General features: G+C 42.7%; 2 protein-coding genes across 2 annotated transcripts; both read right to left on the minus strand.

The window, feature by feature from the left end:
* Positions 1-6,610: 6,610 nt before the first annotated feature.
* Positions 6,611-13,541, minus strand: LOC100700717 (glycoprotein-N-acetylgalactosamine 3-beta-galactosyltransferase 1-B). The gene is made up of 4 exons (XM_013269279.2): positions 13,426-13,541; positions 12,972-13,212; positions 10,312-10,970; positions 6,611-9,433 (listed from the first exon to the last, which is right to left on the minus strand). The coding sequence occupies exons 2-4, from the start codon at positions 13,165-13,167 to the stop codon at positions 9,134-9,136; spliced, it is 1,155 nt and encodes a 384-aa protein (XP_013124733.2). The 5' UTR covers positions 13,168-13,212; positions 13,426-13,541; the 3' UTR covers positions 6,611-9,133.
* An 8,649-nt stretch (positions 13,542-22,190) lies between these two features.
* LOC112846831 (uncharacterized) lies at positions 22,191-23,411 on the minus strand. Its single transcript, XM_025907002.1, has 2 exons — positions 23,245-23,411; positions 22,191-23,085 (listed from the first exon to the last, which is right to left on the minus strand). Exons 1-2 carry the CDS (start codon positions 23,376-23,378, stop codon positions 22,410-22,412), a joined length of 810 nt encoding a protein of 269 aa, XP_025762787.1. The 5' UTR covers positions 23,379-23,411; the 3' UTR covers positions 22,191-22,409.

The following is a 23,411-nucleotide window of genomic DNA, read 5'->3' on the forward strand; positions in this document are numbered from 1 at the left end:
ATATTGAATGTTATTGTGCAGCACGCAAGACAAACAGCACACAATGTGCTTTGAGGTAACAGCCAAGAAAGGTGCAGTTTGTGTCTGTGTGCACACCTGTGTGGATGAGCGCACTTGTATTCAAAAGGTTTCTCCATGTAATGATCTGCTAGGGGATATGGGGAGCTGTAGCCCGTCCCCCAGGTCATGAAGCAGTCATGGAGGAGATCCAGGCCCCAGACATCCAGAGGTCCCCAGAGTGCGAGAGCCCAAGGAGGACCATTGGAGGGGCATCCGTGCCACCCTCCTGGGAAGAGCCCCAGATAAGGGGTCAGCCAGCAGCCGCGGAGCAGAAGCCAGAGGGGCTGCAGTAACGTGCCCGTGGGCTCTGCCGGCAGCCAGGCACGCCAGAGTGGCACACCAAAGCACATTTTTTAAGCCACTCTTAAAAGCCTTTAATTTTCTCAAAAATCAACAGTGCACCTTATAATCCGATTCGCCTTATGTATGAACTCTGTTTGTGCTTACTGACATCATTACACTTGTGTGACCTTTATTTTCTAATTCAGATTGGCTGTGACATTTACCCATGGTGGGACCACAGGAGTGGTGCTAAGAAGACCCACATGAGAAAAAAAAGAACAAAAAACGTGTTTGTGAAGCTTTGTTTAAGGGTTTTGAATTGAGTTGTGTTTTGTATCCTTGTATTCCAAATTATTCATTTATTTGTTTATTTATCAATTCATTCATTTATGTGTTAGATTCTGGATGGGTTTCATTATTGTTCCCAACTTTTGAGTTCAGCTTTGATTTCAATTTTTTTGTTTAATTATTCTAGTATTTTGTGTTTCTTCACGTGTTAGAATTGTAGTTACTGGAGGCAAGGAATTTATATATGTATATGTAGTTCCTTTGTTTCCTGGTGTTTAGTGTCTACTATACCCCCTGTTTGTGGGCTGTTAGTTTAGTTCCATTGGCGTTTTCTTATTTACTTTGATGTATTTGTTGGGGTTTATTTGTTTTGGTTTCAATTCAAATGTGCTTTATTGGGATGATATTTGTTTTTCCCTTTTGTTTTGTCTTTACTATTACTAACTGTCCCTGATTTGTTTAAGAGGATCTCCTTCCCACCTGTTTACATCAGGCCATTACTCCTTTTTTGTGTCATTTTGTGAACTACAAGGTTTTGGACATTTGAGTTTCTATGTACTGTCCAATGAAGGCTAGCTTTAAGTTCGCAGTATAATGTGTCACATATAACCCTTCTGAATGAAATCCAGCAAGAAAAGCAGAAAAATTGTTTCAGTGACAAGTTATAGGCCCCAGTCACTTTTTGGCAGCGTGAAAATGGCATGTTCTCAGTCGATATTCTCAAAAACACAAGAAAGAGTCATGGGGATACTGGCACAATAGGTCTTTAGGTCAATAGGCCCCAATCACTTTCTGGCAGACAATCACTTTTTGGCACAACACCAGTCCACAGCACGGGAGCCCTTCTGGACGAGGTTGCGTCAGATTGAGAACAGGACCTTGTGTCGTTCCAGGATCCCTTTGGGGAACTGGTCGTTCACACTGAAGTCCAATCCTTTCAGCTCCCTGCCGCGACTCTTTACCTGACCACAATAAGACGTCGTCTCCTGGCCTGGGTCCTCTTAGCCCCAATACGATGGACTCGATTGAAAGTGATAATAATAATAATGGATTGCATTTATATAGCGCTTTTCGAGACCCTCAAAGCGCTTTACAATTCCACTATTCATTCACACACTAGTGGAGGCAAGCTACAGTTGTAGTCACAGCTGCCCTGGGGCAGACTGACAGAAGCGAGGCTGCCATTTCGCGCCATCGGCCCCTCTGGCCATCACCAGTAGGCGGTAGGTGAAGTGTCTTGCCCAAGGACACAACGACCAAGACAGATAGAGCTGGGGATCGAACTGGCAACCTTCCGGTTACAAGATGAGCTTCCCAAGCCCCTGAACCACGGTTCTTCACGGTGTCCTCTGGCAGCTTCAGGTGGGATTTAATGAAGCCTCTCACTGTTGCTTCCGTGTCCTCGCTGGCAGATTCTGTGATACCAGAAAACACAAGCTCATGCTACGGGCTTGCAGATCAATAACAGTCTCTTTTATTTTTTTATTTTCTGTGTTAAGCTTGGTCACATTCTCGGTAAGACACTTGACCAACTCCCGTAGCGTGGCATTTTCAGCCGTGAGCGTTTCCACCTGCTGCTGGCTGAACTCCAGGGATTCTATCAGGGATTTAAATTCCCGGTGTAATATCTCCACCAGGGATAACCTCGCATCGAAGCTGGACAGCCGGATGTCGTTTGACTCCAGGAGTCTACCGGGTGACTTCTTTTCGATGATGGGGTCTCAGGGAAGAAGCGCTCTTCATAACTACACCCTCGAAGCAGCGGTTGATGTAATCTTGGAGACCATCTAAATTCTCCCTGCTGTCCACCAGGGTGTTGGAGATGATTAAGCAGATATGGTTAATTATATGACAGTTAATTGGTATATTTGGTATAATAGGACTGTAAAGTATGCCACACACACGGTGATTGTGCTCACGAGTATTGTGTTTTATTGACAGTTCTACATTCACAGGAAACAGTCCGTTCCGGTCCCGCTCTCCCTCCCGCTCGACTCTGCCGTCACTATATAGACAAACAGAAAGAAACACTGTCATCAAACAATCACTACCACCTGTGGCTCACCTGCCTCCCGGTACTGCCCCCTTGAGCTCACTGCACCAATCCTCCCCTGCAGCTGAGCCAGGGACCACACCTCCGGCACAGGGAGCTTAAAAAAATGTTTGTTAAATTCCAAGCTACCATTTGCTTTCTCTGCTCCAAATCTCCGGCATCTGACGTCACCTACAGCATGAGTCACATACCTTTCCTGTCACTTTCTTCACTTCCCTGTCCTCTGTCCCTTCCCTGTCCTCCATCCTTTGTGGTTAACCCTACCACAGAAACACAATGGTGATCTGCAGTTTGAAAAAGGACCTCCTTCCAGTGGTCTAACACAAGGGAGAATCTACAAATCAAATATTCAGAAACCAAATGTACAAACATAAATTAATTCATCATTTGAGAACAGGCAAAGTGCTCTCTCAAAAATAGGCTGGGAAAAGCTGACCTATAGCATTTGCTAGCCATCACATTAGGCTTACAGAGAGTACCATGCATAATAACTGCTCTATGAAACTGGAGTTTTAGGCTTTGAACTAGGCCATGACTGAAAAGTTAGTTAATAGATGTGTCTTCAAAATATACCCAAGCTATCCCAACCCATGATCAATGCGCGTCAACAGTGGCAGAGGTATTGGTGAAGGAGTGGTTCTGCAGGTTTGGTGTGTTGCAGGCGTATCCATTTCGATCAAGGTAGAAACTTTGGCAACTTTGACAAATGTATTGTATTGAGAAGAGTCACACCTCAATTGAATGACAGTTTACACAATTTGCTACGCACTATCCCTACCACAAGGAAAAGGAACTGTGCTTGTTGTTTGCCACAAGTGATCTTTGCATATAACACCACAGTACATCAGTCTACTGGTGAGTCACCATTTCCTTTAATGTTTGGGCAAGATCCCCAGTTACCTGGTGACTTTCTGTTGGGTAGGATTCAGGAGCCTGCGGCTGGTAGCACCCATGATTGGAACTTGGAACATCAGACTTGGCTACATCATGCTTTTGAGCATGCAAGAAGGTCAGCTGGTTTACCTTAAAGCAGTTGGGATTAGAGGCCATCATAAAATTCAAGATGTTTGGAGTTCAGTAGTGTACAAAGTGCTAAAGGCCCCAAGCCAGGATGGATAAGCTCCTGTGGATGATATTGGTCACATGAAAAATATTCACTGTTGATTATTAAAAAACATAAAGTGCAATCTGTGAGTACATGTTCTCCCAGTGCTCCAACTCAACCATTAGAATCTGCACCTGTAGAAGAGGCAAGTGGTTTTTATTGGTTTCTGAACCTACTTCAGCACCAGACATCCGCCAGCCAAGACGGGAGATTTCTACCACTGTCAAATCAACTGAGCCAGAGCCCTTGATATCCTCTGTGACTCAGGTCTGTACTGATCAACTACCAGCTACAGCTGGTGTCCAAAATAACATGGCCCCTCGACAAAAGATTACTTGTGCTAATGCTGGTACGCACTCAAATCGGCATCATCTACCCAAGGCAAGTAGAACAATAGGAGCTGTAAACTCCCACCTACCCGTGCCTAGCACACCTGCCCTGTCAACACATTTTAGCATCCATATATGTTAAGTAAGGAGTGAGAACGTATTGGTCCTGTTTAGGTCTTGGCAGTAAGTGTCAATCATCGGGACGACGGTTCAAACCCCTGGGGTAGATTGTAGTGGGTTAGATTTTTTAGAAAATGTTCTGTTTGTGCATGGTGTCTGTTAACACTGCGTTCACATACACCCCTCTCCTAGTAAAAGTGTGCAGCTTTCCTACAATGAATCTTGATTTAAACATTTTAACATGTTGTTCTTTCTTTCCCCAGTTGTTCTGCCAGATGTTTGTTTGTAACTCATCAGCAGAAGAGCCTGACAACCCTTCCACTTACACTAAATCTCTGCCTTTAATATGTCAAGAATTGATGAGTCAAAACTGACATGGGGATGAGATTCACATACACATAAATATAAATGTCTAGTTTTAGTCTAGTGTATGTAGTGTGTACAAATATGAATAAAACCTCTTTTTTTTGCTGAGAAATGCAAACTTCTTCTGGTTTGAATGTTTCACAAATGTGTACAAACTGCTTAATGACAGTGCAGAGAATTTACATTACTGATGGGAAACCAAAAAATATACTCTAAAGAATGTGTTTGCACTGTAACTTTAACTGGAAACAAGAAACCTGTCTATATTAACCGAGATTATATCATGGAATCTGAAGTATTTCTGTAGCATCAGTTTGTATCAAGTTCACAAAATCTTAGCTTAAATAATAAATCAATAATGTAGGGTTGTATGATAATACAATACTCCATGGCTATGTTAATCCATTTTAACTTGCATTTAGAATTGCTTATTTAGGTGAACAGCAATGGAGTGATGGCAAATGACTGTCATATCTAAACATACTATATGCACAAAAATATGGGAGACCTACACATTACAGCTGCATGAGCTGCCCAGAAATGGCACTCCATGCCATAAAGCTCCTAGCACACAGTTATTGTAAGTTTGTATCTTTCCAGTTATTGAGTCAGCAGACTTTTATAAACTATGCATCTCAGGACTCGGCAACCCTTCTATCTGGTCTGAATTGCTGTGGTTCAGAAATGCTTCCAATCAGTACCAGTAATACCACAAATAAAAGTTAAGAGTGGAATAGGAGGAAGCTGACTAGGCATATTACAGTGCCATGCTGTAATTCACTTATCCACCCATTTTCTTCTTCTCATCTAAATGAGGGTTGCGGGGAGGTTAGAGCCCATAGAGCTAGATGCTGGGTACCAGTAAGTTGCAGGGCTAACACAGAGCCAGACAACTATTCGCACTCACATTCACACCTATAGGGAATTTAGAATCACCAGCTAACCTACCCCGGTAATTGCATGTCATTGGACTGTGGGAGGAAGCCAGAGTAGCCGGAGACAACCAACACACAAAGGCCAGAGAGTGTATTTGAATCCAATTAAGAACCTTTTGGGATGGATGGCAAGGGAAGTTCCAGACAGTAGATGCCCTTCGTGCAGCCGTCTTCACAACTTGAAGAAATGTTCTCACTCGCAAACGCTTGCATCAAGCATGCCGCAAAGAATTTTTGAAGTGATCAACAATAACGGTGGAGCTACTCATTACTGAGTTCATGTTTGGAACTTTGATTGTTGTTTTGGGGGCGTTCATGGGGTTTTTTGGTAGGTGTGGTCCTAAACTTTTGATCAGCTGTATTTGTATGTATGTGTTTCAGGTTAAGCATTGTTTTCAATAAATTGCATGCTCCCCCCCCAAAAATGTTTTGAACAGTGCTGTATGTGTAAAATGTGTAAAAGTTCAAAGGGTACGGAAACTTTTTTAAGGCACTGTAGGTGTTAAAACAGTAACAGTAAACCAATGCCCCTCAGTGGAGCCATAACCCCACTTGTGACTTACAACAGCTACTGCCTAACTGATACATGTCAATTCTTTTTTAAACAACTAGTCATTTAGACATAGAGGGGGTAAAGGCATAAAAAAATAACCCAAATTATAGTCTACCCGCATTCTACCGATTGGTGGTGCTTTTACTTTTGTTTGCAACAGGTATGACTAGTCAGCATGCCCTGAGGTATGGACAGAAGAGAGGAGGCAGATTTACTGATCATGCAGGCTGTAAGAAACCTACACACTTGAGAGGAGAGAAAAAAAAGGAAACTTTCTTTCTTTTGCAAATGTCTTGACAGAATTTTTGGAGACATGACACATACTCGTATCATCAACCCTCATGGTGAAACTTCGGCTCTTCCATCGTGCTGTAAACCCTCAGGGCTACTGCACTTGTGAACGTGCATCCATCCATCAAATATTATTCACAGTCATAGTAACCCTGCATGAATGTTCCTCTGCTGTGATGAGAAAAATGCTCTGACATTATGCAAATACATGTAAACAAAAACAACATATACAATAAAATATGCATTTATTTATAGTGATTAAATTACCATTTCACTAAAAACAGTCCTGCACAGCGATTACATTACGTGTGCTCACACATTAAAATGAACTCATATCCACACTGAAGTGTATCGACTCAATTAAGATTTCAATTCCAACATAAACACATTTCAAATATAAATATAGCACTGTACACCATTCCCTTTAAGAAAACTCTGAAATGAGAAGATTGTCAAGGACTGCCCCATTGGAAATGATGCGGCTGATATCAAATGTGAGCGTGAGCAGCCAAAAGAAAGATGAGAAGAAAAAAAAAAACACATGCTCTGGTGAACATGCATGTATTCATGCGCATACTACAGAAACCAAGTGTAAACACAAAGTTTCATTTGAAAATAGCAACCTCGTACATTTTTAACCTTGAAGAAAACGTCGTCAAAAAAAATAATAAGAAAAACAAAAAGAAATGGCCACTGTTCCATTAAAACATTTAGTCAATCTGCAGATAAAAGTCAAATTCCTTCTGCTCCTTTCAGCATTTAATCTCGCCTTTGGTGATTACTGCATCTACCACAGGTTTAGTGTCTGGTTAGAAACTAGCAAAAGAGCTGTTATTAATTTTATTTTATTTTATACATGTACAAAGTGTGCCAACTTCTACTGAGGCCTGACTGGCAAAGAATTTCAAAACAACACCACCTTCTGTTTAAAAAAAACAAAACAACAAAACCCCCCCTAAAAAAACATTCACTGACTTGAATGAAGGTCACACGTATTACAACAGAAGGAGTTGGTAAAACAAAACACCCATCTGAAACAACACTCTCTTCACGCTCATGTCACAGTGCTAAGTCAAGTGTGCAGCTAATGGCTGGCTCATACAATCTCAATTTACAAGGCACAAACTAATGACTCCACTGTGGGAAGATGCAGAAAACTGTTGACAGCAAGTTACACAGAAAGGTAACTATGTGCTGTGGGTGGGTTGATTAAGATCAATTTTCATTCCAGAGAAGAAAAAACAAGTTTGACTAACTTGTTCTTCATCCGGCTGAAGACGTTCACACACAACCAGCGCTACTCAGAAAGTTCGTGTTAACTGAACAAAGTCCTCTTAAAAAAAAACAAAAGCAAACAAACTACCAGTGCCGTGAGTCACTGCACAATTAAATAAAAAGCTCTAAGTCTCTAAGTCTAAGTCTCTAATTAGCCCGTCCACATATAACAGCTCAAACTGCCTTCACTGTTGTCTTGTGTTGAAATCTTTGGCTGCACTGTACAAATTTAGATAGCTGCACCTGATACCTCATTATTGAGGAGTATGCAGTCACAATGTTTTCCTACAATACATTTAGTAATGTATGACATCTGTTCTATCAAATATTAATACAATCAGTTGCCAGTTTATTAGATACACCTAGGCACACATGTAATAAGTTCTTCTTTCTACACTAGTTTCAGACATGTTTTATGTGTAGCTTGAGCATTGCACAGCTGGATAAGTTAATTAAACAGAAAGCACTTCATAATGGATTCTGTTTCAGCTCTCGTCTACCTAATAATCTGGCAACTGAGTTCATTTTTAATATCTGTTACTGTTTAATTAAGGCTGAATGTGTGATAAAAATTTATTTTGCCAGATTTTGAGAGTATATACATTGCTATTTAACCATCCATGGGACAAAATGTTTCATTTCATAGAGAATAAAAGATTGACCTATTCGTCACTTTTTTAAAACTTTTTTTTCTCACCATTACTTGGCAAAATGGGAATTTCAAAAGAGATCCACTTTGCTTTTAGGAAAAGATAACAGCTGTTTTTCACCATTCCTGATGTCTGGTTTACCAAGAGATGCAGACTAATGGGTAAATAAATATTCCGAGTTAAGTGTAGCTAATTCACTTAAGTAAACCTTTTAGACATATGCAAGGTCTTGGTTTAAAACATATCTTCAAAGAAAGAACTTGTCAAAACACAAAACAACCAAAACTAAAAAGTAAAGAGATGCTGCCCTTGTATTTTATGTGAAAGGGCTTTTAAGCACAACCCTAAACGCTAGTGTTTGGGAGGCATTAAAATCTCGTAAACAACAATATGATCTGACAAAAACCAGGTTTCAGGCACATGTAGCTATAAGTGTGAACTGAAGTCTAACAACTCCAGCAAGCCTTAAAGAGCGGTAGAGCAAGTGTTTGTGGGACTGTCGTGGTAAGAAATGAAAGAACAGAAAAGTAATTTTTTAAAAATCCACTAGAAGTATCGGTTTACTTTGTTTTCAGAAAAAAAGAAAAGTGTCCTTTTATGGAACAATCTGTAAAAACACCTGACAAAACTGACATACAGAGCCACAGGTCACCTTTTAGCATGGAGAACACCCAGTCTTGCTGTCACAGTTCACTAGCAGTCTAAGAGGACAAGGATTTTATACTTCACTTTGATTATCAGAACGGATACCCAAACAGTCAAAACCCCAAATCCACCGCGAATCCTAATGATCAGTACCCTCAAAAACCGCCACAAAGTCCAACTGTTATTTACCCTCGGCAGCAGGAGGACCATCTTTACCATCTACAGGAGGGGGATCTTCACTCTGTCTCTTGTCAGTCCTGGATAGGTCTGGATGGATTAGTTTTTGTTCCAGCTTTTTGTCTTTTTTCCCAGCATCCCAGGATTCTGACTTCTTTATCCTGTAGCCAGGTGGGGTGGGAGGCTGATAGCGATGTCTGTAGCCAAAGGCACGCAGGTGATAGGTGTAATATTCCATTAAATACATGCCTACAGCATCCACGTAATGGAAAGATACTGAAATGTCCGAGCAGCAGTTAGGACCCTAAAAAAAGAAAGAAAACAAAAACAAGATATGGTTATTAATACACATGAAAGCACGTTTGTTGTGTGAACAAAAGAAAATGTCAATGTGAATGGGTGGAGTACAAAAGAAGACTAACTGTCTTGTGTCAGAGCATATATTTATGCTTTATAAATCCAGAAATAAATGCAAGACTGCATCAGTTTGATTAAACAGTAGGGCAGTAACAAAACTGCAGTACCCAGCCCACAGTCTTGATGCGATATTACCATTTTGTCGGTCTAAACACCATGTGTATAAATGCTAGTTGACAGTGACAGTGTTGGTAACACGCATCATGTTCAAGATGTAGATTATGATTTAACCAGGTGTAGCTGTGTTAGTTAATGACTGATAAAAAAAAATGCTAGTCTGTTTAAACATATAATGTTAAAACTGGACGTATTATGCACCCTTATTGATTTTATTCTTGGACTCTACTAGAGTAGCTTTGCATGATCCAAATTTTGAATTAATTCAATCACTGTCCTATATTAGCTGCTCTTCCAGTAAGCTCACTTTATTCAGACTGGCTGCACCTCACAAGCAACAGAGTGCCGTCCAAAGCTTCAGCTTTTGGCTAATAGAGATTAAGCATATATACACTAACATCAATATTTAAAAATCCATATTAGCTTCCACCATTTTGCAAGCATGCCAGAAAGAAAAAACATCAAGCATAACAGGTCCACTTTAAACATTGTTGTATTATGGAGTGAACTGGAAATGCATCTGAATATTGGATTTTATTTTGTAGGTGAGAATTCAGTTAAAATATTGATAGTGTTCAGCTTTCTTTAAACCTCTTTAATGGAGATGACAAGAGTAAATACAGTATCAACGGTGTTTGCCACACTTGCCTCTAAAACGGGGTAGTAGCAGTAGCTCTCAAAGCTCTTATAAGATTTGAAAGTGAGGTGCTGCTCAAGGAGAAATGGGTGAAATGTCTCCCTATGAAAAGAGTCTCTGGAGTCTCCAGCCAGCACCCCAACTTTCTCCATGCACTGCCCCATCGCTGCGTCCTCTATAGAACTAGTATGAGTACACTGTTTGCTTTTGAAACCTTCTACAAATCTTCGCAAAGCCTCTTTGCTCAGTACGTAGCCTGCACCACCGCTCATGTAGCCCTGCTTAGTGAAGAGCTTGAATCGTCTGCCGAAGTAAACAGGCTCATCAGGAGTGTGGTTTGCAAGAACCCAGCGCAGGTTGTCCACTATGACGTAGGTGTCGTCATCTGCCTTGAGGAACCAATCTGCTTCATCTGCATGATGCTCATAGACATAATGGTAGGCCCGAATTGTTTTCCAGTACAGCTGATCCCGACCCTCCTTTGTACCTAATCCCACGGTGGGGAAGTCGGGGTCATCCACAGAGCTCATGAAGACCAAAATATTGCAATGGCGGCTCCAGGTGTATTTCACATGTCGAGTCTTTGTCTTCAGGTTTTTGGGTCCAGTCATCACCCAGCAAAGAATACGCACCTTTTTGTACAATTCATCAGCCATGCGTTTATCCTCACCTGGTAAGGAGACACAGACATTATTATCATTTTACTGACTGAAAAAAAGATGAGTCCAACTGTTTCAGGAACCTCCTACAACTACTGATGGTCCTGGAGGGTAAACTAAAGGAAAGATGTTTTGCTCACATGTTATTGTTGGTGACTGTGCCTTCAGGTTTCCAAATACACAATGCAGAAAAAAAAGACAAGATTTCACATTTAATTTGCTGATCGCAACTTGGAAATATTGAGACTAGGAGTGGTTGGCAATAATCCTGTTACAAAAAAGCAGTGCAGATCAGTGCAGTGCAACAGCTATTTAGATAAACAGTTTGGGCAAGTTACCAGTAATTAATTATTTCACCTTAATTTCACATCAAACCTGAGTACTCAAGGTATATTTGCATATACTAAGATACCAGATTACAGGAAAAGTGGGGATCAATCAGGTAATAAAATGCTTTCATGCACTACAATACCCCATGAAGTGTACGGACCCCTTCAACATTTTACTATAGCATACAAAATCTGTCTGCCTGCGAGCTCCTCCAGCATTTTAGTTGTTCAAATTTACATTCAGGAGTGGAGCAACTGAAACATGCACACAGGTGCTGTATATCTTAAGCCTATGAATTTTCCTAGAAATCAGATATCATGAATATCCTGGCAACCACATACCAGTGATCAATATCAGCATTTATGCACCTATATCATTTGTGTGATATAATTGATCTGTTTGATCAGCAGTGTCAGCTGAACTACCCTCTCCTCTGGAAGATTCTAAAGCTTTACTTCCCCAAAAGTTGATTCTGTTCATCTCCAGATGAGCATAATCAACTTTTGGGGATTTACTTACCTGGATCACTAAGCATGCATCAACACGTTAAGCTTTACTTAGTTAACTTTGCAGTATTATGTGTGATCCTATTGATCAGTGTGATGGCTGTTTTGAATATTTTCTCTGACTGTTGTGATCTTATCTGTGTGTGTTACCGGTTCTGTTTTTCCAGGGAGAACAAAAAGCTCTACTAACTAATAATTATGACTCAGTACGGTGATATGTACTTTTATAAAGTGAAACTGTGTCTAAAATGGTTTTACTTATTAGCGGTGTGCTAGAAATCTGCTGACTTAAACAAATTACAGAACAATTGACACATTGTGTCCTGACTTGCATGTCCCTAGTTACGCAGACAGACAGTTGCATGTTGCAGACATTTTCACTTTTGACTACATTACTGCATTATGGATTTTACATAGATTCATATCATAGAGGAGATATTCAGGTATAACAGGGAAGAGTACTTAGCTGTTATAAAAAAGGTTTAAGAGAGTTTAGCATGCAGTAAATGAAAACAACCTCAATCTAAAAAATGTAACTTGGCTCTGTTAGTTGTCAAACGCAGAACACTTTTTTTTTAAATCAAAAAAAAAAAAGAAAAGAAAAGAAAAGAAAAATAAATTTATGGAGACATTTCAGTTAAATAAGGCAACAAGGTGACTTCAAGGATATAACTATGTAGTTTGTGGTCACGTGCAAGAGATAAAGTTTTATAAACTGGACTCAGCTATTAGCCTTGTTGAGAACATATGTCCTAAAAGTCTGAAGATAAATAGGATCACGTCCTCACTTGGCCTGAATATAAAATCTTGTTCTGGTTTAAGCCAAAACATTTAACCCCTTTAAAACATTGAAAGGTTTTTACCTATATTTGTACCTACTGTAGTAGTTTATGGCACTGCTTTCTATGCTTCACTACCTATACATGTAATGAACAAACCTGTCTAGCAGAAAGTGAGACTCCTTCATATGGTGTAAAACGGACTACAAGGAAGAAGTGAGATTTAAAAAGGAAGGAAGTTTTCATTTATGCTGTAAGTGTAGCTGACCAAGTCCACAGCTGAATGCCGTATATTATTAAACAAAACAAAAATCTGACATTTTATCAGAAGATTCAAAGTCTGAAACACACAGATCGGTGTTTAATTAAGGTATTAAAGAGGCGCATGCTGGCATACCTATGTGATGAGGGTGCTTGAGGTTGTAAAGTGCAGACCCTTCTTTCTTCCACATTTTCTTTTCTTCCTCGAGCTGTTGCTGGTAGTCCTGATCTCTGGCCAAGGTGCTGACTTGCCGATCAAACCAAAGCTTCAGCGTGAGGATTCCCACCACGAAGCCCGCATAAAATGACATTCTGGATCTGAGGCTCTTCATGGTGGATCGGATGTCCTCACGGGCAGTGACTTAACTTGGCAGCAGCTGCGTACGAGAGCAAAGATATCACCGACCTAAAGTAGTACTAATGGAGTATTAAAATAGTTCCTGCTCGACCAGTGGTTAAACTGATATGAATCGTTAAAAGATGCATCACCAGAGGCGTAGTGTGCAGATCGCTCAGTCGCTTTTTTTCATTTATGCAATCATGTCTGGACTCATGTGACAAGCAAAAAGTGACAAACACAAAGATCTTACCTGGAGCTGATCTTTCTGTATAAACCAACAATCTCTCTAGCCTTTCCCTTCGCATCAGGGCAGCTTATTGTCAGGTTGAAACCAGTCTCCTCTTTCTCTCTCTCAAATTTTATTAGCTTGAGTTCGTCTTTAACCAATTAGCACTCCACCCAAAACTCTGCCCCACCCTTGCGCACATAGATATAGTCTTCACACAGATGCACACATAATTTGTAGTATCTGCCTCATTAGAAGTGGATTATTGAATACTGATATTGAATATTATTTTTTTTTCATAGAAAGACATAAAAAGAAAAATCTGCAAAAATTTCACCATAACAGCAGCACATTTTCATCCTCATGTGGATCAAAACTTTGTTTAAACATCAATGGTTCAAAAGACATCTAAAAAAGAAAAGAAAAGAAAAGAAAGAAGAAATCTGGAGCTTTTTTGTATACTGAAATTGTGTACAGACCTGTCCCCGTTCCTTATTTAATGAAAGAGACATTAAAATGAAATGTTTAATGTCATATATAGTCTACATTACTAACTGGGAGTTACCATTACTTAGGAAAATAGCCTAATGACACTGAAAAATAAGTTTAATTCACTCAGTCTTTTCAAACTTTCCTTTTGTTATCGGTTTATAGATTTCTAATATAACAGGGAGTCTACAATACATCATATTTTTCCAGCAATGATATTAAAAATAATAAACTTAACCATGGGATGTATGGGACATGGTGCATTATCCAGCTGAAAGCAGCCATCAGAAAACAACTTCAATGACTTTGAATACACTCAAATTCACTGAAATCAAATTTCTTCTTCATTCTGATGCTCAGTTTAAATTTCAGAAAGTCATCTCGACCATGTCTGCATATCTAAATGCATTGCTTTGAGTTGCTGCCATGTGATGGACCCATTAGATATTTGCATTAACAAGTGTAACACCCCTTTCAGTAGTTGGGATACAGATTTCAATTTTTTTTTTACTTTTATGCTTTGTATAAACACCTAAACATAGTTCATGTTGGAGAATAGCTGCTCACATACGTATGTGGATCCGAAGATCCATACTTGACCTGCCTGGGGTTGAAAGTCTCCATAAATGCACGGCATTTCGGCGGGTATGGTTTATGCGAGTGTGATGCTTATTTTGAGCGATGAAAAATGATAACATATAATTTTATTTTTATATTTCAAGATCACAATAATCTTCCAATTTAGAGCTACAAGTTTAAAAAGAACTAACACAAATAAAATACACTTCAGTTAAATACTTATAATTTTTTTTTCCCAAACCACGTGGAGCCCCGGTATAAAGACTAAAGAGCCGCATGTTGCCGACCCCTGCTCTAGGCTTACACAAGCAGTTGAACTGGTTTAAGTACATGCTATTCATATTAAACTTGGCTGAAGTGTCAGCGTAATGGCAAGTAAGCTTTGCCTGTGAATTCGAGAAAGAAAAGCTAAAATTGTTTGTTTCAGAAATAGGATGAAATGAGAGTCTCAAGTTGGAAAAATAAATTTCTTTTAAACAGATATTTCATATATGAATCAAACATTTTAGTGATTCATTATGTTCCACGGGTTTTGCTTGATTTTCTTGTTAGTTACTCTTCCTTATGTCTCACATGAAATCTCTTTGTTACTGAAACCCGTTCAAGGAAATAAAACAGTGTCGATGGCTTACAGTAATATGCTTCAAGCATTAGAGGAACAATTTAGGTTTGTGGTCTGGGTGTGAACCAGTTTTTTAGGGCAGGGTAGCTTGCACATATTTGTTGCCTGTTACTCTTACGATGAGTTACGGTGTTACGGTGTGTGTTACGGTGGCAGGCATACACAAAAATAGTTTAAAAGTATACTGTTCAATATTTCCAGAAAAGAAATATTTAACAGTGTACTTTAGCAAATTTAAAGATACGTTTGCGTTTGATTATTTAGTACTGCATAGAAACATGGTGTCTAATCAGATTTTTACTCTGGATGGCATTACTTCTGCCTCCATTAATACTGTGTGGAATCTTGGAGTTGTTTTTGACCAGGATAGCTTCTTCAGTGTACATGTATAAAACCCCTGTGATTTGTGTATACAGACTGTTCCACGCACCCCCTCTAACTACTGCTAAGATGGTACATTCCTCCCCTCCTGGGTTTGTGTTTGCGCTGGTTCGCCGTGATAGCACTGGTAGAGCTGGTTTGTTGCACTGAACATGTGTCGTGCGTGTGCGTGAACGATAAGTAAGTGCCTTGTATTTGTTTGCCCTATGGTTGTAACTCATCCTATACTCGCTCATGTATGTTGAGTGATGCTTGTATAGAGTTTGCCAGTGGTTTGTGTCGCCACGAGACACTGGTCGTGTCCAAATTCATGGGCTGCATCCTCCTGAGGACCGGCCTTTGCAGTCTATGTGGGCCGGGTCCTCAGAAGGTCGGGTAGGCCGGAAGTAAACGGCTGTGGAATTGGACGGTCTAACCTTCTGATTAGCGTCACTGCTGTCTCGGTGGAGTTTAATAAATTCGGCCGTCTGCTCCTTGCTATCTAAAATATAACAGGACACTGGCGTAAATTCTCGACCGTCTCACACTTCTGTTTAATCAGTTTTCTGTTTGACGTTTTTTCAGCTGTGTGAAAACCACCCGGGGGATTAATAAAGTTTTATTTTATCTAATCTAATAACTTTAATCTCAGCCAAACCGATTTACTCACGAACAAATAAAACACTGAAAAAAGCCAAACAATAACATTTTTAGGTTGTCTAAGTGACTTATATATTACGTTTAACCTGAGTAGCGAAAGTCCGCGGTGATCTGAAAATGATGTGCCGGGACTTGTGCCGTTCTCGGCGGCTTCAGTGACCCTCGAGTTCCCGGCTAGTTATCGAGCTGGTGGGTAACAGACGTCTCCGAAAACATCGAAGCACTTTTGGAAATATGCGATATCTTGATAAACTGAGCAGATGTTTCAAGTTTACACACCCACATTCTCGCCTGAAAATATGTTAAAAGTTTATTTTGTGGCCTAGAAAGATTAATAAGAGTAATTTTAAAACTTAGTAGTGGCCGCCATTGTTGGAAACTGGAGTTTGGCTGGGCCGCGCTATGAATTCTGGGATATGGTGGGCCATGAAGGACACAACCGACCCATCCTTCAAATTCGGGGAAAAGGAGGACGCATTTGTGGGCTGCATTCGGAGGAGTCTATGAATTTGGACAGCCTTCGGCGTGTCGCTGTGACGTAATCGGTCTACAAATTTGACCAAAATGGCGCTACCCTTGTGGACTGAGCTGCTCAAAGTAAAGATGGAGTCGATCCCTGTGCAGCAGCCCATTTGTGTCCACCAAGGGGTGGTGTTTAGTCATTTTCGAATTAGATTTTCTGTTCAACCCTTTCTGTATTATTTAGACCAGTTTTGGTTTACTTTAATTGTTTGCTAATTGTAATTTCCGTTATTTTACAGAACGAGACATACATATACTCACACGAATTCACTTCTGAAGATGTTTGGATTAAAGGAACCCAAATTAGCATTGCTGTGGACCCTCTCTTTCATCATATAAGTCACCTGTGCCTTCTGACCGAGGATAGGAATATCCTGCTGTAATTTGCCAGTTTATTAAGCACACACATGTCCAGTTCAGTACATAATAGACAAATATACAGGACTGCTTTCTTGCATTTGTGCAACATCTCTAAAAATAGAAACACCCTGACCCAGAGTGAATAATCAGGCCCCATCTTATCCTAAAGACCTCGTAGTACTCCAATATAGCATTTCGCTCTCAGACTACTGACTTACTTGTGCCTCGTTCTGGTTCCTTCTTAGATCCAGCTCTCAATATCAGTTTGTATTTGGGAGACAGACACACACTCTACTTTTAAGATTAGACTCAGCAGTTCATCTGCATCTAAAGGTCAAAAGGTCACTCTTTCGAGGATGCCAACGTTCACATTTTGGACAGAGAGGACAGATGGTTTGAAAGAGGAGTGAAAGAAGCCATTTACGTCCACTGTGAGCGACCATCTTTCAACAGAGGTGGTGGTTTACGACACCAGCTGTCTGCCATCTATAATCCAGTTTTGAGATCCCTTCCCAGACGCCTTAACGCCCACTCACATCCTGGGCCATCTGACCTCAGGAAATCACATGATAGGGTGGGGCCAGGTTTCACAATGAGCTCACCCGAAACCCGGGCTGATTGGGACCCACACCCACTTTCACACCTTGGCTCATGTGATTAGGTAGAGGATCATCAGGGGGTCGTTTGTCCCTCTTTAGGGGGAAACTCCCACTGGGTTTAAATCTGGGACTCTCCACCATTGACCCTTAGAACTGAAGAAGCTTCTCGGATGAGAGGTGAAACGTCTTCAAGCAACTCAAAGAAGTCCAGACGCTTTTCTTTCCAAGCTCCTTAGATTAGACTTAAAACTTTCCTTTTTGATAAAGTTTATAGTTAGGGCTGGAGCAGTTGACCGTCAATCCTCTCTTAGTTACATTGTAATAGGTCTATGCTGCTGGGGGCTTCATATGAAGTATTTCCATTTCAATTCAATTCAATTTTAATTATACAGCACCAAATCATAACAACAGTCACATGACGGCGTTTTATATTGTAAGTTAGACTCTACAATAATACATATACCGAAAACCCAACAATCATATGACTCCTATGAGCAAGCACTTTGGTGACAATGGGAAGGAAAAACTCCCTTTTAACAGGAAGAAACCTCTGGCAGTATCAGGCTCAGGGAGAGGCAGCCATTTGTCACGACCAGTTGGGGTGAGAGAAGGAAAATGGGGAAAAAAGACATGCTGTAGAAGAGAGCAAGAGATTAATAACAAGTATGATTCAATGCAGAGAGGTCTATTAACACATAGTGTGTGAAAAAAGTGACTGAAGAAGAAATACTCAGTGTATCATGGGAATTCTCCAGCAGCCTAGATCTATCCATCCATCCATTCATCCATCTTCATCCGCTTTATCCGAGGCCGGGTCGCGGGGGCAGCAGCCTAAGCAGAGAAGCCCAGACCTCCCTCTCCCCAGCCACCTCCTCCAGCTTATCCGGGGGAACACCAAGGCGTTCCCAGGCCAGCCGAGAGATATAATCTCTCCAGCGTGTCCTGGGTCTGCCCCGGGGCCTCCTCGTGGTGGGACATGCCTGGAACACCTCACCCAGGAGGCGGCCAGGAGGCATCCTTGTCAGATGCCCGAACCACCTCAACTGGCTCCTTTCGATGTGGAGGAGCAGGGGCTCTACTCTGAGCCCCTCCCGGATGGCCGAACTTCTCACCCTATCTCTAAGGGAGAGGCCAGCCACCCTTCGGAGGAAGCTCATTTCTGCCACTTGTAGCCGCGATCTCGTTCTTTCGGTCACTACCCACAGCTCGTGGCCATAGGTGAGGGTAGGGACGTAGATCGACCGGTAAATTGAGAACTTCGCTTTTACACTCAGCTCCCTCTTCACCACAACGGACCGGTGCAGTGTCCGCATCACTGCAGCCGCAGCACCAATCCGTCTGTCGATCTCCGGCTCCCTTCTCCCATCACTCGCGAACAAGACCCCGAGATACTTGAACTCCTCCACTTGGGGCAGGAACTCATCCCCGACCCGGAGTGGGCACTCCACCCTTTTCCGGCTGAGAACCATGGCCTCAGATTTGGAGGTGCTGATCCTCATTCCCGCTGCTTCACACTCGGCTGCGAACCATTCCAGTGCGAGCCGGAGGCCTTCACCTGATGAAGCCAACAGAACCACATCATCCGCAAAAAGCAGAGATGAGATTCTGAGGCCACCGAAGTGAAGGCCCTCCGCCACTTGGCTGCTTCTAGAAATCCTGTCCATAAAAATTATGAACAGAAACGGTGACAAAGGGCAGCCCTGGCGGAGCCCATCACCCACCGGGAACGAGTCCGACTTATTACCGGCAATGCGAACCAAACTCTTGCAACGGTTGTATAGGGATCGAATGGCCCATAGCAATGGGCCAGACACCCCATACTCCCACAACACCTCCCACAGGACACCCCGAGGGACACGGTCGAATGCCTTCTCCAAGTCCACATAACACATGTAGACTGGTTGGGCAAACTCCCATGCACCCTCAAGTATCCTTGAGAGGATAAAGAGCTGGTCCAGTGTTCCGCGACCAGGACGAAAACCGCATTGTTCCTCCTGTATCCGAGGTTCGACTAGTGGACGAACTCTCCTTTCCAGCACCCTGGCATAGACTTTCCCAGGGAGGCTGAGGAGTGTGATCCCCCTGTAGTTGGAACACACCCTCCGGTCTCCCTTCTTAAAGATGGGGACCACCACCCTGGTCTGCCAGTCCAGGGGTACTGCCCCTGATCTCCACGCAACATTGTAGAGGCGTGTCAACCAGGACAGCCCTACAACGTCCAGAGCCTTCAGGAACTCGGGGCGGACCTCATCAACACCAGGGGCTCTGCCACCAAGGAGTTGTTTAACTGCCTCAGTGACCTCGTCCCCGGAAATTGGCGGGTCATTCCCCTCATCCCCAGACTCTGCTTCCTCCTCGGAAGACGTGTCAGTGGGATTAAGGAGGTCCTCGAAGTATTCCTTCTACTACCTGACAATTTTCTCAGTCGACGTCAGCAGCGCTCTGCCAGCACTATACACAGTGCAGGTAGAGCACCGCTTTCCCCTCCCGAGACGCCTGACGGTTTGCCAGAATCTCTTCGAGGCAGTCCGAAAGTCCTTTTCCATGGCCTCTCCGAACTCCTCCCACACCCGAGTTTTTGCTTCAGCCACTGCCCGAGCCGCATTCCGCTTGGCTTGTCGATACCTGTCGGCTGCCTCCGGAGTCCCACAGGCTAACCAAGCCCGATAGGACTCCTTCAGCCTGGTGGCTCCCTTCACCTCTGGTGTCCACCATTTGGTTCGGGGGTTACCACCACGGCAGGCACCAACCACCTTGCGGCCGCAGCTCAATGCAGCAGCTTCGGCGATGGAGATGCTGAACATGGTCCATTCGGACTCAATGTCCCCAGTCTCCCTCGGAATGCTGTTGAAGCTCTGCCAGAGGTGTGCGTTGAAGATCTCGCGGACTGGGGCCTCTGCTAGACGTTCCCAGCACACCCTCACTACGCGTTTAGGTGCACCGGGTCTGTCCAGCGTCCTCCCCCGCCACCTGATCCAACTCACCACCAGGTGGTGATCAGTTGACAGCTCAGCCCCTCTCTTTACCCGAGTGTCCAGAACATATGGTTCTGAGCGTCCTGGTGCCACGTGCACTTATGGACACTCTTATGTTCGAACAAGGTGTTCGTTATGGCCAAACTGTGATTTGCACAGAAGTCCAATAACAAAACACCGCTCGGATTCAGATCAGGGAGGCCGTTCCTCCCAATCATGCCCCTCCAGGTCTCGGTGTTGTTACCCACGTGAGCATTGAAGTCTCCCAGCAGGACAACAGAGTCTCCAGGTGGGGCACCTTCCAGCACACCCCCCCCCCCAGGGACTCTAAGAAGGCTGGGTACTCTGAACTGCCACTCGGCGCATAAGCGCAGATGACAGTCAGGACCCTGAGGCGCAGGGAACAAACCCTCTCATCCACCGGGAAAAACCCCAACGTACCGGCAGCAAGCCGAGGGGATATTAGAATACCCACCCCAGCCCGCCGCCTCTCACCAGAGTCCAGCCCCTCTCCAGGAGACTGGTTCCAGAGCCCAAGCCATGCGTAGAGGTGAGCCTGACTATATCTAGCAGGTACCTCTCAACCTCACGCACTAACTTAGGCTCCTTCCCCACCAGAGAGGTGACATTCCATGTCCCTATTGCCAGTCTTGGCAGCCGGGGATCAGTCCGCCAGGGCCTCCGCTCCTGGCCGTTGCGATGGGCCCATGTCTCCTTTTCGGGCTGTGCCCGGCCGGGCCCCATGGACTAAGGCCCGGCCACCAGACGCTCTCCCTCGGGCGGGGGCCCGGTAACCCTATCCCGGGCAGGGTAAACTGTTCCCTCGATGTTCTCTTCATAAGGGTCTTCTGAATAGCTCTTTGTCTGGTCCCTCACCCAGGACCAATTTGCCATGGGAGACCCTACCAGGGGGCAAAAGCCCCCAGACAACATAGCCCCTGGGATCCCTGGGACACACAAACCGCTCCACCACGATAAGGTAGCGATTCACGGAGATCTACCACAGCATAACTAAGGGGGGATTCATGGTCACCTGATCCGACCCTAACTATATGCTTTAGCAAAAAGGAAAGTTTTAAACCTAATTATTACGTCCCCTGGCTAGTCTAGGGCATAGGAGGGACTAACATATAGTTAAAATAGTGAAAAAGGAGTCAGGATGACATTTGCTAAAGGTTTATTTTTTGCTGTTTGAAGCTCTGATTCAGACTGATATTTAACTTCAGGGAGAGCTAAGGCCAACATAACAAACAAAACATCCCTAATAGAAAATAAAAGGAACTTACCTAACTAAAACGAAAACAAAATATACAACCTACAAAAATAACCTACCTAACCAGCACATAAACAGTAGACAATGAGGGATCGTAAAACAAAGGCAGCTCTCCCCTACAGAGACCGTCTGAACAAAGTCACATAAGGATAAAAATTAGTGCTGTCAATAGATTAAAAAAAATTAACTAACTAATCTCACAATTTTCTGTTATTAATTGCGATTAATCGCAATTACTTGATTAATAGCCTGGCTCCAATTACATTTTTTCAACTTTATATTTTAAGATTGTAATAGACATTTATGCAACACAATGAAGTAAATGCAGAATAAACACAAAGAATGTATGCTGAAATTCAAAGAGAATTTTAATAGTTTTCATCAATCTTTAACACAGTGAAAACTTACAAAACACCTTTAAGGCCATCAACAGTGACCGAACCCAGGCCTACAGGTTAAAGTGAATATCATAACAATAAAGGGTGCACAAAACTCAGTATTTAAAACACAAAAAGACCGCTGAAAACCCAGAATGTTGAACATTTTTCACTTTAAAGGAGCAATCTGGCTTAGTCCTTCTTTGCACTCAGCCAGTTACTGAGGCAGACTATTCTGTTTACATTGTCTGATGACAAAGAAGCACGCTTCTTTTGAATGATGTGACCTGAGAGTGAGAATAATCTCTCACAAGGCACTGTGGTTGCAGGGGTTGACAGGTACTTGCGTGCAATAGGTGCCAGCCTGGCATGTGCTCCTTCTCTCTTTAACCACCACTGTAGTGGACACCCTCCTATGTCAATTTTGGGCTCTGCTTTGTACAGATTCAGACAGCAGTCTATAGCATCTTCCTCTTCCTCTGTATCTGAATCAGGAGAACCCAGCAAGGAGATGGACATCTTGCTCTTCTTTGGTGAGGGTTCCTGTGTTGTCTGAGCAGATGGTTGGTGTGCATCCGTCTCTGCCATCAGAAGGTCATGTACTGATGCCCACAACTCTCTTCTTTCATCTTTGGAAAGGCATTTAAGGTCTTTAAACCTGGGATCAAGGGCAGTAGCGATCTTCAGCCATGTGAGATTGCTGCTGTCCCTCCGCTGAGCTAGGTCTGTGGTAAAAACCTTCTTAAACCTCAAAACGTAGACTGGGTCATCATCTGAGGGCTCCATAATCCTGAACAAATGACACAAGGCTGGCAACACCATAGAACAGGAGACATACCGCTCTCCCCCCAGCAGTTCGGTAACATATCTGTAATAGAAAGATCAAGTCTGTATTTTTCTATTAATCACACAGAGACAAACATAAATACCACATATGAAAATACACAGAGAGGTGGAGAACATACTTGAAAACAAAGCTAGAACACAAAGATATAGACACACAATCATGAGAAACAAAATGATTTACCTGCAAGGTTCAAGTAGTTCCTCCAGCTTTTGCAGTCTGTCAAGCTCCTGGTCAGTCAACATGGTCACCTTACTGTTTTGTTGAGTCAGGATGGTGGTCAGCCCAGATTTGTTTCTCTGGATCCGCTTGATCATCTCTAGGGTGGAGTTCCATCTTGTTGGAACGTC

This window comes from Oreochromis niloticus, linkage group LG5 (assembly GCF_001858045.2).
Source record: "Oreochromis niloticus isolate F11D_XX linkage group LG5, O_niloticus_UMD_NMBU, whole genome shotgun sequence".
NCBI classification, from domain to species: Eukaryota; Metazoa; Chordata; class Actinopteri; order Cichliformes; family Cichlidae; genus Oreochromis; species Oreochromis niloticus.